Source organism: Oncorhynchus mykiss, chromosome 5 (genome assembly GCF_013265735.2).
Source record: "Oncorhynchus mykiss isolate Arlee chromosome 5, USDA_OmykA_1.1, whole genome shotgun sequence".
Lineage (NCBI taxonomy): Eukaryota > Metazoa > Chordata > Actinopteri > Salmoniformes > Salmonidae > Oncorhynchus > Oncorhynchus mykiss.
This window is the reverse complement of record NC_048569.1, coordinates 62,030,170-62,043,599: the sequence shown is the minus strand read 5'-3', so window position 1 is coordinate 62,043,599 and position 13,430 is coordinate 62,030,170. Positions and strand designations below refer to the sequence as shown.

The 13,430-nt window shown below is 42.6% G+C and overlaps 1 protein-coding gene across 1 annotated transcript; it reads left to right on the top strand.

The window, feature by feature from the left end:
- The first annotated feature begins 5,605 nt into the window (after positions 1–5,605).
- On the top strand, positions 5,606–9,511 carry si:ch211-212d10.2 (uncharacterized protein LOC557710 homolog). Its single transcript, XM_021603741.2, has 3 exons — positions 5,606–6,010; positions 6,503–6,618; positions 7,503–9,511. Exons 1-3 carry the CDS (start codon positions 5,827–5,829, stop codon positions 7,599–7,601), a joined length of 399 nt encoding a protein of 132 aa, XP_021459416.1. The 5' UTR covers positions 5,606–5,826; the 3' UTR covers positions 7,602–9,511.
- The last annotated feature ends 3,919 nt before the right edge of the window (positions 9,512–13,430 follow it).

Below are 13,430 nucleotides of genomic sequence, written 5' to 3'. Positions count from 1 at the left end.
AAATATCCCAACCAGAAGCCATGGATTACAGGCAACATCCGCACCGAGCTAAAGGCTAGAGCTGCCGCTTTCAAGGAACGGGACACTAATCCGTACGTTTATCAATCAATCAATCAAATGTATTTATAAAGAACTTCTTACAGAAGCTGATGTCATAAAGTACTGTACAGAAACCCAGCCTAAAATCCCAAATAGCAAGCAATGCAGGTGTAGAAGCACAGTGGCTAGGAAAAACTCCCTAGAAAGACCGGAACCTAGGAAGAAATCTAGAGAGGAACCAGGCAATGAGGGGTGGCCAGTCCGCTCATAAGAAATCCCGCCATATCCTCAGACAAACCATCAAACTGGCAAAATGTCAATACAGGACTAATATTGAATCCTACTACACCAGCTCTGACACTCGTCGGATGTGGCAAGGCTTGAAAACTATTACGGTCTACAAAAGGAAACCCAGCCGCGAGCTGCCCAGTGAAGCGAGCCGACCAGATGAGCTAAATGCCTTTTATGCTTGCTTCGAGGCAAGCAACACTGAAGCATGCATGAGGGCACCAGCTGTGCCAGATGACAGTGTGATCACGCTCTCCGTAGCCGATGTGAGCAAGACCTTTAAACAGATCAACATTCACAAAGACGCGGTGCCAGACAGATTACCAGGACGTATACTCAAAGCAAGCGCGGACCAACTGGAAAGTGTCTTCACTGACATTTTTAACCTCTCCCTGACAGAGTCTGTAATACCTACACGTTTCAAACAGACCACCATAGTCCCTATGCCCAAGAAAGTGAAGGTAGCACTCACGTCGGTATCCATGAAGGGCTTTCAACACCATCATGCCGGAAACCCTAGACCCACTCCAATTCACATACCGCCCCAACAGATCCACAGATGACACAATCTCAATCACACTCCACACTGCCCTTTCCCACATGGACTAAAGTATCACAGAGGTCAGACGATTCTTGTAGTTGGCCACCAGGTTTGCACACATCTCAGGAGGGATTTTGTCCCACTCCTCTTTGCAGATCTTCTCCAAGTCATTAAGGTTTCGAGGCTGACGTTTGGCAACTCGAACATTCAGCTTCCTCCACATATGTCCTATGGGATTAAGGTCTAGAGATCGGCTAGGCCACTCCAGGACCTTAATGTGCTTCTTCTTGAGCCACTCCTTTGTTGCCTTGGCCGTGTGTTTTGGGTCATTGTCATAATGGAATACCCATCCACGACCCATTTTCAATGCCTAGCTGAGGGAAGGAGGTTCTCACCCAAGATTTGACGGTACATGGCCATGGCCATCGTCCCTTTGACGCGGGGAAGTTGTCCTGTCCCCTTAGAAGTAGAACACCCCCAAAGCATAATGTTTCCACCTCCATGTTTGACGGTGGAGATGGTGTTCTTGGGGTCATAGGCAGCATTCCTCCTCCTCCAAACACTGCGAGTTGAGTTGATGCCAAAGAGCTCCATTCTGGTCTCATCTGACCACAACACTTTCACCCAGTTGTCCTCTGAATCATTCAGATGTTCATTGGCAAACTTCAGACGGGCATGTATATGTGCTTTCTTGAGCATGGGTACCTTGCGGGCGCTGCAGGATTTCAGTCCTTCACGGCATAATGTGTTAGCAATTGTTTTCTTGGTGACTATGGTCCCAGCTGCCTAGAGATCATTGACAAGATCCCCCCGTGTAGTTCTGGGCTGATTCCTCACCATTCTCATGATCATTGCAACTCCACGAGGTGAGATCTTGCATGGAGCCTCAGGCCGAGGGAGATTGACAGTTCTTTTGTGTTTCTTCCATTTTCGAATAATCGCACCAACTGTTGTCATCTTCTCACCAAGCTGCTTGGCGATGGTCTTGTGGCCCATTCCAGCCTTGTGTAGGTCTACAATCTTGTCCCTGACATCCTTGGAGAGCTCTTTGGTCTTGGCCATGGTGGAGAGTTTGGAATCTGATTGATTGATTGCTTCTGTGGACAGGTGTCTTTTATACAGGTAACAAGCTGAGATTAGGAGCACTCCCTTTAAGAGTGTGCTCCTAATCTCAGCTCGTTACCTGTAAAAAATACACCTGGGAGCCAGAAATCTTTCTGATTGAGAGGGGGTCAAATACTTATTTCCCTCATTAAAATGCAAATCAATTTCTAACATTTTTGACATGAGTTTTTCTGGATTTTTTTGTTGTTATTCTGTCTCTCACTGTTCAGATAAACCTACTATTAAAATTATAGACTGATCATTTCTTTGTCAGTGGGCAAAAGTACAAAATAAACAGGGGATCAAATACTTTTTTCCCTCACTGTATAGGGAGGAGGTCAGAGACCTGGCAGTGTGGTGCCAGAACAAAAACTTGTCCCTCTATGTGAGCAAGACAAAAGAGCTGATCGTGGACTATAGGAAAAGGAGGACAGAACTGGCCCCCATTAACATCGACAAGGCTGATATGGAGCGGGTCGAGAGTTTCAAGTTCTTTGTTGTCCACATCACCAACAAACTATCATGATCCAAACACACCAAGACAGTTGAGAAGAGGGGACAACAACATATTTTACCCCTCAGGAGACTGAACAGATTTGGCATGGGTCCCCAGAACCTCAAAAGTTTCCACAGCTGCACCATCGAGAGCATCCTGACCGGTTGCATCACCGCCTGGTATGGCAACTGCTCGACATCTGACCGCAAGGTGCTACAGAGGGTAGTCTGTATGGCCCAGTACATCACTGGGGCCAAGCTTCCTGACATCCAGGACCTATATACTAGGCAGTGTCAGAGAAAAACCCCAAAAATTGTCAAAGACTCCAGTCACCCAAGTCATAGACTGTTCTCTCTGCTACCCCATGGCAAGTGGTACCGGAGCGCCAAGTCTAGGACCAAAAGGCTCCTTAAAACAGCTTCTACCCCCAAGCCTTAAGACTGCTGAAAAATTAATCAAATGGCCACCCGGACTATTTACATTTGTTTTTACACTGCTGCTACTCGTTGTTTATTATCTATGCATAGTCACTTTATAAATGACCTTGACTAACCTGTACCCCCACACATTGACTTGGTACCGGTACCCCCTGTATATAGCCTCGTTATTGTTATGTCATTTTCCTGTGTTACCTTTTTGATTAGATTTTTTTTGCCAAATACTGGACAGAGCCATAATCTCCACCCAGTACAGCCACCCGGAATGTCCTCTTGCCAAATACTGGACATAATCTACTGCCAGAAGAGGACTGGCCACCCCTCATAGGCTGGTTCCTCTCTAGGTTTCTTCCTAGGTTTCAGCCTTTCTAGGGAGTTTTTCCTAGCCACCGTGCTTCTACACCTGCATTGCTTGCTGTTTGGGGTTTTAGGCTGGGTTTTTGTACAGCACTTTGTGACATCAGCTGATGTAAGAAGGGCTTTATAAATACATTTGATTGAGAGCCAGTCTGGCTTCTACCAAATTATGGAAAGTCTGAAATAAAGACAATAATAAGCACTATAATTGATAATTGAGAAAATTGTTTTGAACTATTTGCTCACTATATAAAATGTGCCACACAGTACAAAAGTACAATGTGCTGTTGCTACCCCTGAAATAGTGTTGTCCTCAGCTGTTTTGTATTCAGTGGCCAGATACATTACTGAATGACCATTACTGTATATGGGGGTTTCTAATCTGAGACATAAAATTGACCAAATATGTTACATATGACATGTAGGCCTAAACCATTTTTAACTGAGCTATTAACAGAAAAGGCAGTAGTGGGTTCTGTCACTGATCCCAGGCATAATGAATGAGATTAGAATCAGGGCCAGACTACTGCATTTGAGGCCCCAGGGTCACATTCTCTGTTTTATAATGCTGTTCTAAATATAATAAAATCCAATTTTATTGGTCACATACACATAGTTAGCAGATGTTATTGTGGGTGTAGCGAAATGCTTGTGCTCCTAGCTCCAACAGTACAGTAGTATCTAACAATTCACAATAATACACACAAATCTTGAAGTAAAAGAACGGAATTAAGAAATATATAAATATTAGGACAAGCAATGTCGGAGTGGCATTGACTAGAATACAGTACATACATATGAAATTAGTGAAACAGTATGTAAACATTATTAAAGTCATTATTAAAGTTAAATACATCATTACTATCTGTGTGGGTGGACCATTTCAGATTGTCAGTGATGTGTACGCCGGTGAACTTGAAGCTTTTCACCTTCTCCACTGTGGTCCCATCGATGTGGATGGGGGTGTGTTCCCTCTACTGTTTCCCGAAGTCCACGGTCAGCTCCTTCATTTTGTTGATGTTGAGGGAGAGGTTATTTTCCTGGCACCACTCTGCCAGAGCCCTCACCTCCTCCCTGTAGGCTGTCTCGTCATATTTGGTAATCGGGCCTACTACTGTTATGTTGTCTGCTTGGTAATCAGGTCTACTACTGTTGTGTCATCTGCAAACTTGATGAGTGAGTTGGAGGCATGTGTGGCCACGCTGTCATGGGTGAACAGGGAGTACAGGAGGGGGCTGAGCACACACCCTTGTTGGGTTCTTCTGTTGAGAATCAGCGTAGTGGAGGTGTTGTTTCTACCTTCGCCACCTGGGGGACGGCCCGTCAGGAAGTCCAGGTGTCATACCCTGATCTGTTTCACTTGTCTTTGTGATTGTCTCCACCCCCCTCCAGGTGTCGCCCATCTTCCCCATTATCCCCTGTGTATTTATACCTGTGTTCTCTGTTTGTCTGTTGCCAGTTATTTTGTTTCGTCAATCTTACCAGCGTTTTTCCCTCTGCTCCTGTCTCTCGATTGTTCCTGTTTCCTAGTTTTCCCGGTGTTGACCATTCTGCCTGCCCTGACCTTGAGCCTGCCTGCCATCCTGTACCTTTGCCTGCCCTGACCCTGAGCCTGCCTGCCATCCTGTACCTTTGCCTGCCCTGACCCTGAGCCTGCCTGCCATCCTGTACCTTTGCCTGCCCTGACCCTGAGCCTGCCTGCCATCCTGTACCTTTGCCTGCCCTGACCCTGAGCCTGCCTGCCTTAGACCTGCCTTTTGCCTGCCCTTGTTCGATTAATAGACTGGTGTTACTTCGACGTTGTCTGCATCTGGGTTTTACCTGAAACATGATACCATGAGCTTGCAGCTTCTACACATTTACCATGAGGCTGAAAGATAAATATGGCATTTTAAAGCAAATGTCCTGCAATTCTACATATTTTGCTATCATATGCTATATGGGGAGCCCCGACCCCCCCCCCCCCCCCCCCCCCAAAAAAAAATAAAACATTTAAATAATAATAATCTTTGGTTGGGGAACCCCTGGAGATGGGGCCACAGGGCACGTGCCCTGTGTGCCTGTTTGTTACCTTGCCCTGATTTAGAATGTATGATATTACTACATTTTAAGAGCCAGTGTTATTGCGTTTCTAATTTGAGTTAAATTTAGGCTAATGTGCTAGAGGGAAATAAAAACAATTGTAGCACCTGTTCCATACATACTGTTTTGCACAAACTTATGGTAACCTATGGCAGTCTGATTAAAATCTAATGCCTTTTTAAACGTGTATTAGGCTTACTGAACAGGTGTGCAAAAAATAAATGATCTGACATTCAGTTGACCCAATTAAAAATATTCTGTCATCTCTGGCCAATCGCTTGACCTGCGTCTTGAAATCATAGGCTGTTCTAATGTTCTGATGAACGCGGATGACATGACAAGACTACCGGATCCCGATGCCAGTTAGTTTTATGTTATTGAATATGCTCACATAAAACAGTCAATTCTAAAATGCGCAGTCAGTAGGCGGTAAATGCTTTATAACGAGTAGTGCAAATAACGGATATTCCCAATTTATTTAAATGGCGTCTGGGAATGAAGAGGAAAGTGCGGGTAGCGTTTCATGGAGGCTAATAGGCCCAGCCTCTGAGCTTTCCAAGAAGCAGTGCCGTTTGATGCACTCCTCCCTCGGCTACGGCTCCGATGTTTGCCTGTTCTACGTGAAAGGGGAATTCTTCGCCATGGATGCTCGCTGCGCTCACTCCGGTAACCACATATGCCTCACTTTACGTTCCACTCGCTATATCTCAGGGCTATAGGCTAGACACAATGCGCTGAAATTCTATAGAAATCACTACCCGTATGCATATCATACTTTTTTGAAGCTATGAATAACAAAAACACTAACTGTTTTCGTAGGAAATAGATTAAAACTGGTACATTCATTTTGGGTATAAAATGGTAAGATACTGAAAGAATAGAAAAATGCATGGAAGGCAAGTGCTCACTCATACGCATGATTTATGTTATGAAATGAGTTAAAGTAGTGTATGAAAAGGCCAGACAAATCAAGTAAACTGCATGTAGATGTTACACTGTATTGCATTTCAACTCCCCTTCTTTCCAGTAATGTCAACATTTCTGGAGTTGAACTCTCTTTGATAATATTGCTCTTCAACGAAATGAAGTATGACATCAGATCATTGATTTCCAGAGGAAACTGTTATTCATGTAATGTTAGTGTGCTGTCTTTGACAGGTGGTCCGCTGTGTGATGGAGACATTGAGGATGCAGATGGTATTCTGCAGGTCTTCTGCCCCTGGCATGACTATGACTTTAACCTCAGGACAGGACACTCAGGGACTGGTTTACAGGTGAGTCTACCAACTAATGTAGACAAACCAATAAACCAACCTACACTTCTACAAACCCAGAGTGCTATGCAATTAAACTAAAAATGAAACAAACTTCACCACAGTTGCAATGAACACTTCTCTAAGCCTTGACCAAGATCTGCAGCCTATGTGCTTAGCCTATTATATGGCACACGATCTTTGACAACAATAGTCTCCCTTCCCTCCCGTACCTTTCCTCCTTGAAGTTCAGTTGGCATGACTGGATAGGAGAAAGTGGTGCCTGGAGAGATTTTCACGGTCACTACCCTGGTCAATGATTAATTCAAGGAGGGAGGGAAGGTTCTGCGTTTCCTATAATGTACCAAAAGGGATGTCACTTTTTCAATCAATTTCTCACCACCCCTTCATGTCAATTAATTGCTGGAAATACAAGCAATTTGTTTGTCTTTATAATTCCATGCAGGAGCAAAAACAAGGATCAAATTGCCTGTGAATGTTATACATTGATTTGTTACAATTACAATGGGGGTAATGATCCAATGTCCAACGTTAACATAGCTGTCAGATGAGGTGTTTGGGGGTGTCTTGGATGTTGGAACCACTCACAGTGGTGGTCTGACTGCATGTCTGCTGCCTTTTAAAAACGCCAGTAGCTCTGTGTTGGTATGCTCTTGTGTTGACTTGCTCAACATTTCAAAATGTGTATTCCTAATCAGTGCAGTGTGTGAAAAACTAAATTGGCCCAGGCTACACTAGCAAGTGTGACAGCAATATTGAGTGTTGTGACACGTTCTGCCCTGAGTGTGCTCTCTGCTCATGGTAAAGCTCACTGTCAAGGTGTTGTTTGTTTTCAATTTTTCCAGCCGTCACATGTCCTTGTTTTATGTGTTTATCTGTTTTAGCAACAAGTGTACAAAGTCAAATTGGAGGATGGCAGTGTGTATGTGAAGCACGCAAGCCCTCTCTCCTTACAGACCTTCCCATCAGGCAAGAAGAACTGAACTGCTGCCTAAAACCTGTTGTAAGCCTGGGCAATCCATATGGAATGGCCTGTAGCAATACTGGCAATTCTTTCAGATTTATTCTACAAACCCAAGCCATCTGAGGCATTCCTTGCCTTATATGATCATCACAGACCTTTTTCCACTCGGATCTGGCAATGTTGTACCCTGGGTCATTATCAAGAGGATCGTCTGAAGGGAAGAGATATGACATCATCTTTTTGTTTGAGGTTTTTGTTGTCGGAGACACTGGGACGTTAGCCATCTGCTGGCAGTGAAATAGAGAAGAGGTTGAAGGGCCACTGCTGATCTTGATAACCGATCAGACATTCAACAGACATTATGTATTAGCCACTGCTCAACTTAAGTACATTTTCATTCTTCCCTTCCCTCAATATATCACAAATCCTTACTCTTATGAAATCTGTGGAGGTTTACAAATATTGTGTGTTCTAAATGATATGTCTAATATGTACATCTGACTGGTGCGTTAGGGGCTACTGGGAATATAGATCATTTTAGTAGAGAAGTGTCAACAGCCCGTCGTCACACCTTTAAAATGCATTACTGTAAGGTGCAAGAGTATAATTACTGGAACTGATGTGATGTAATTGAGGTTCAAAACATGGTCCCAAATTTGAAATGCCCTTATATGCGAAGCTTTTCATTATTTGACCTCAACCGTTTAACAGCGAACATATACCAACAGCCTAAACACTGCCCAGTATCCCAGGTTCACCTCTGGTGAATGATAATAGCTACTGTAACGTTACAGCTACAGTAAAACATCTATTCATTTTGCTGAGTGGTGAGGTTTTGAATGGAATAAAGTGATCCCTGCAGTAGCCCAGAGAGAGAATAGAAACCACAGCTCAGCTATATGACACCCACCTAAACTGGTGCCTGCCATTTGTAGTACCTAGCTGAGATCCAAGGGAACACACATGAAGGGTCCTGTAATTATTACTGGTTATGGTCCAGTAATGAGTATTTATTAAAGCCTTGTCAGCATTTCCCCTTTGGCCGATGCACAGACGTGTTCTTCCCTACTGACGCAAAGGGAAGACTGGTCAACAGGCTGCAGAGCAGACTCAGGACTGAAATGCACTATTCAGTCAAGAGAAATGTGTTATTGTAGCTACTTGTGTTTTTTATGCCTCCTCTTCACCTACACTGGCCACAACATTCACTACATCTTCTATCCACTACATGTTCTCACTCTGACATTACAGAGATTGCCAAAAAGGTGTCAGTAAAAGTGTGGCTTGCCATTCTAGTTTTCCCACCTCATAGCCTTTCCTGTTGTGCGACTTTTTACAATAATATTTCCATTGGTGTCGAGTGCTGTGTGGATAGGACCTGTGCCTCGTGTTTAATTATTCATCACCTGAGGGGTAATATTCACTGACAATTGAGATGCAGCCATTGTGTGTTTTGGTAGAACAATCACCTTCTACTGGGTCTGGCGTGCACAGTCCATGAGTGGTTTTCTCATTTTGTGGATCCAGACGTTTCCTAGTAATCGGTTTATTGTACTGGATTGCATTCACAAGTTGTCCTTAGACATTAGAGGACCCATCGTTGATGTCAGAACTTTTCAATGTAGGCTATTACGTAATGTTTGTCTCTCATATGCAAAGCTCTATATTTAGTTTTTTTTACTACTGTTTCAAATGTATATGCCTGTCATTAAGCTGCTTATATGGTTTTTCATACCATTCTATATTCATTGTTATGACTGTCTTGTTATTGATGTGGATGTTATGAATTATGCAAACTAAGTTATCCCTTCATTTTGTGTTTTATTTAAATGTCATCTCACGGTACGTCACGTCTCAGTACTACAGTAAAATGGAATATGTCCTTTTCCTGATGACTTTTTTTCTAAATAAAATATGTTTCCAGCGCGATCATTGATACGTAAATGTATCAAATCAGGACATAATATCACCAGAAAAGTCAAAGGTTTATTTACAATTCCTCATACATTTAGTAAATGTTATACAATACACAATTTACACATAAAAACCATATGAAAAAGAAAAACAAATGGGCAACGCCATGCAATACATGTTACATAATGATTTACAGAGAATTCTCAGGAATTGATTTATATAATGTGTTGATGGGGGCCCAAGACTTCTCCCAGAGCACAGTGGCAACTATACAAGTCTCTCTTTATAGGCTAGGCAATGGTGGAAATATCCATTGCTCGCTTCACCAGAGGATATTCCAAAATAAGTTAGTCTCCCTCAGAGCAGCCAGACAGTACAGGAGAGGACAGATGCATGCACTCATCATGCTGATGGCACAAGCACACTCGGAAAACAACCCGAGGCCAAGGCAGGGCTGTATAGTGTCTAGTATTTCGACAGGACGAGTAGTAATACAAGACTGCTGAATTGCAATGGAGAAATGGTGAAAACCAGGAGAAAATGTGAATTGTTATTTAATCACTTATGTGAATTGTGAAGCATGGGCCTGTCTTGGAATTGTTAGAACCTGAAACAGTATCTGGAGTCATAGGGAATCATGTCATTTGGCTATTACTTCTTTATTAAAAAAATAAATCACAATTTTTTTCCCACAAATTGTCAAGTTTCTAAATTTGAAATGGGAAAACTTTCTTTCTCCTTGTTATATGAGTTAGGAAACTCCCAGCATTATTTTCAACTCATTAAACAAAGTCATCCAGCTCTTAAAGATCTACTTTGAAATCCTCTGAAAGACAAAGAGACTGTTTGGATATTCCTTACTATTTTTCTCACTTGATGTGTTACGTAACATTGGCAGTTAAGACTTGCTCTGTATCTCAACCTCCCCCCATAGCCTCTCTATGAAACATCTACCATTCAACATGTCTGTGCACTTTGCCTTTAAATGGTCTACTCCTATATGAGACTGCTTCAGCTTCAGATAAGTGATTGACAGCAAGGTCAAAGAACACTTTTTTTTTCTCTCATTTTTTTCTTCTCTCTCCAACAGCTCCCTCTTATTAAAAACTATCACAAGATAATCTCATCCTTTTCTCAGAAATGACTCCTCTGGATATCTTTGGTATTAACATGTCCTCCAGTTGTCCCAATAGCTCTGACGCCATTCAGTGGTGAATAGGAGTTGGGAGTGACCATCACAGATGCAGCTCGGCTGCAACAATCTGCTTAGGTGGACTCTCCATGCTAAGAGGGTTTAACAGGCCCATGATGCCAGAAGTCATTGATAATGACTAGAGGACCATAAACCATCATTTCCACATGTTGCTCTTCATAGGCAATTTACAATAGATTTGTATAATCTATTTGATCTCAAAGTAAATGTGGCACATCTATTTAATTGTCCTATTTTTGGCTTGTGTTTTGCTGACTGAAATGTAAGAAAACCCCGTGATTTTTCAGCTAATTTAATAGTAGGGTCATTTTAATGTTAAATGGACTTGACCTCTTGGGCCTAAATCATATCCAACAGCAGTCTGGAAATGAACTTGTTTGGCTTTTTATAAAAGACTTGGTCATACTCTTCAAAGTGCTCCCAAGAGTATTTGTCATTTATTTCCTAATTAACGACCGCTGATAATAACGTGCCAGACCTGTTTGCCGCCTCTGTAGTCCACAGACACTCATTTGGGTTTGGATTAGTTCAGCTCTAGGAGCTCTCCAACGGTCTGAAGGGACCCACAGCCACCCACTACATAGATAAACAAGTTTGGACCTATTACCAATGGGGAACTTTCCTCCAATTACAGAATCCAATTAAATAGGCCTCCTTGAACATCTTCCCACTGTACTGCCAAAGCACTGGAGAGCCTCTAAAACTCATACTCAGTGAGGGGTAGAAAGATGGTATGCTCAATATTGGTTCTACTGAGGGATTGTTTAAATAAAGATTCATTTTTCCAGAATGTATTTTCCCATTGGGAAACACATGGAATTGGTCTTGTAATAGACTAAGGTGTGTCTGCAACTTAACTCTAGTAATAAGTTGTTTAGTTGCTACTGGAAAACAGTACAGTTGAGATGTATTTTTCCCTCTGGAAAGGTACTGTGTTCTCTGTAGCTGAAAATATGATTGTACAATTAATGCTAAAAGTTTATGAGTCATGCAGCAAGATATGAAAAGTTATCAGAGCAGATTGCCGAAGTATACTTGACACAGACTATGTAAAACGATGACCTAACATTTGAATTATGGTTATTCACTGTAATGCAAAGGAATCCTCTACAAGCTCCCTTATAAATATCTTTATTATAAACTGGGGGGGGGGGGGGGGGGGGGGGGTTCGAGCCCTGATTGCTGATTGGCTGAAAGCCATGGTATATCAGACTGTATACCACAGGTTTGTATTTTTAAATGCTCTAATTACAGTACCTTGGTAACCAGTTTATAATAGCAATAAGGGACCTCAGGGGTTTGTGGTATATTGCCAATATACCACGGCTAAGGGCTGTATTCAGGCACTCTGTGTTGCGTCGTGCATAAGAACAGCCCTGTCCCTGGTATATTGACCATATACCACACCACCTCAGGCCTTATTGCTTAAGTACAGTGCATTCGAAAAGTATTCAGAACCCTTGACTTTTTACACATTTTGTTACATTAAAACTTTATTCTAAAATTGATTAAATTGTTTGTTTCCCCTCATCAATCTACACACAGTACCCCATAATGACAAAGCACATTTTTTTTTTTTGAAATGTTGGTAAATGTATTACAAAAAAAACGGATATCATATTTACATAAGTATTCAGACCCTTCACTCAGTACTTTGTAATCCCTGCCTAAGGTGCTTCAACAGACTTGAGTCATAGGTATGACACGACAAGCTTGGGGAGTTTCTCCCATTCTTCTCTGCAGATCCTCTCAAGCTCTGTCAGGTTGGATGGGGAGCGTAGCTGCATAGCTATTTTCAGTTCTTTCCAGAGATGTTCGATCGGGTTCAAGTCCAGGCTCTGGCTGGGCCACTCAAGGACATTCAGAGACTTGTCCCAAAGCCCCTCCTGTGTTGTCTAGGATGTGTGCTTAGGGTCGTTGTCCTGTTGGAAGGTCCTGAGCGCACTGGAGAAGGTTTTCATCAAGGATCTCTTTGTACTTTGCTCAGTTAATCTTTCCCTCCATCATGACTAGTCTCCAAGTCCCTGCTGCTGAAAAACATCCCCATGCTTCACTGAAGGGATGGTGCCAGGTTTCCTCCAGATGTGATGCTTGGCATTCAGGCCAAAGTGTTCAATCTTGGTTTCATCAGACCAGAGAATCTTGTTTCTCATGGTCTGAGAGACCTTTAGGTGCTTTTTGGCAAACTCCAAGCGGGCTGTCATGTGCCTTTTACTGAGGAGTGGCTTCCATCTGGCCACCCTACCATAAAAGCCTGATTGGTGGAGTGCTGCAGATATGGTTGTCCTTCTGGAAGGTTCTCCCATCTTCACAGAGGAACCATTTAAGATTGATGGAGGCCATATTCTTGGGGACTTTCAATGCTGCATAACATTTTTGGTGCCCATCCCCAGATATGTGCCTCGACACAGTCCTGTCTCAGTGCTCTACGGACAATTCCTTCAACCTCATGGTTTGGTTTTTGCTCTGACGTGCACTGCCAACTGTGGGATTTTAAATAGACAGGTGTGTGCCTTTCCAAATCATGTCCAATCAATACAATTTACCACAGGTGGACTCCAATCAAGTATAGAAACATCTGAAGGATGATCAATGGAAACAGGATGCACCTGAGCTCAATTTCGAGTCTCAACGCAAAGGGTCTGAATACTTATGTAAATAAGGTATGTTTTTTTATTTTTAATACATTTGCAAATCTATGGCGATTTCTAAAAAACAGTT

What these genes read in the sequence shown, in the direction of transcription:
- si:ch211-212d10.2 (XM_021603741.2), top strand. Translation starts at nt 5,827, where the DNA reads ATGGCGTCTGGGAATGAAGAGGAAAGTGCGGGTAGCGTTTCATGGAGG. An exon ending in TGCTCGCTGCGCTCACTCCG is followed by an intron (nt 6,011 to 6,502) that starts GTAACCACATAT and finishes TGTCTTTGACAG; the next exon opens with GTGGTCCGCTGTGTGATGGA. An exon ending in ACTCAGGGACTGGTTTACAG is followed by an intron (nt 6,619 to 7,502) that starts GTGAGTCTACCA and finishes TATCTGTTTTAG; the next exon opens with CAACAAGTGTACAAAGTCAA.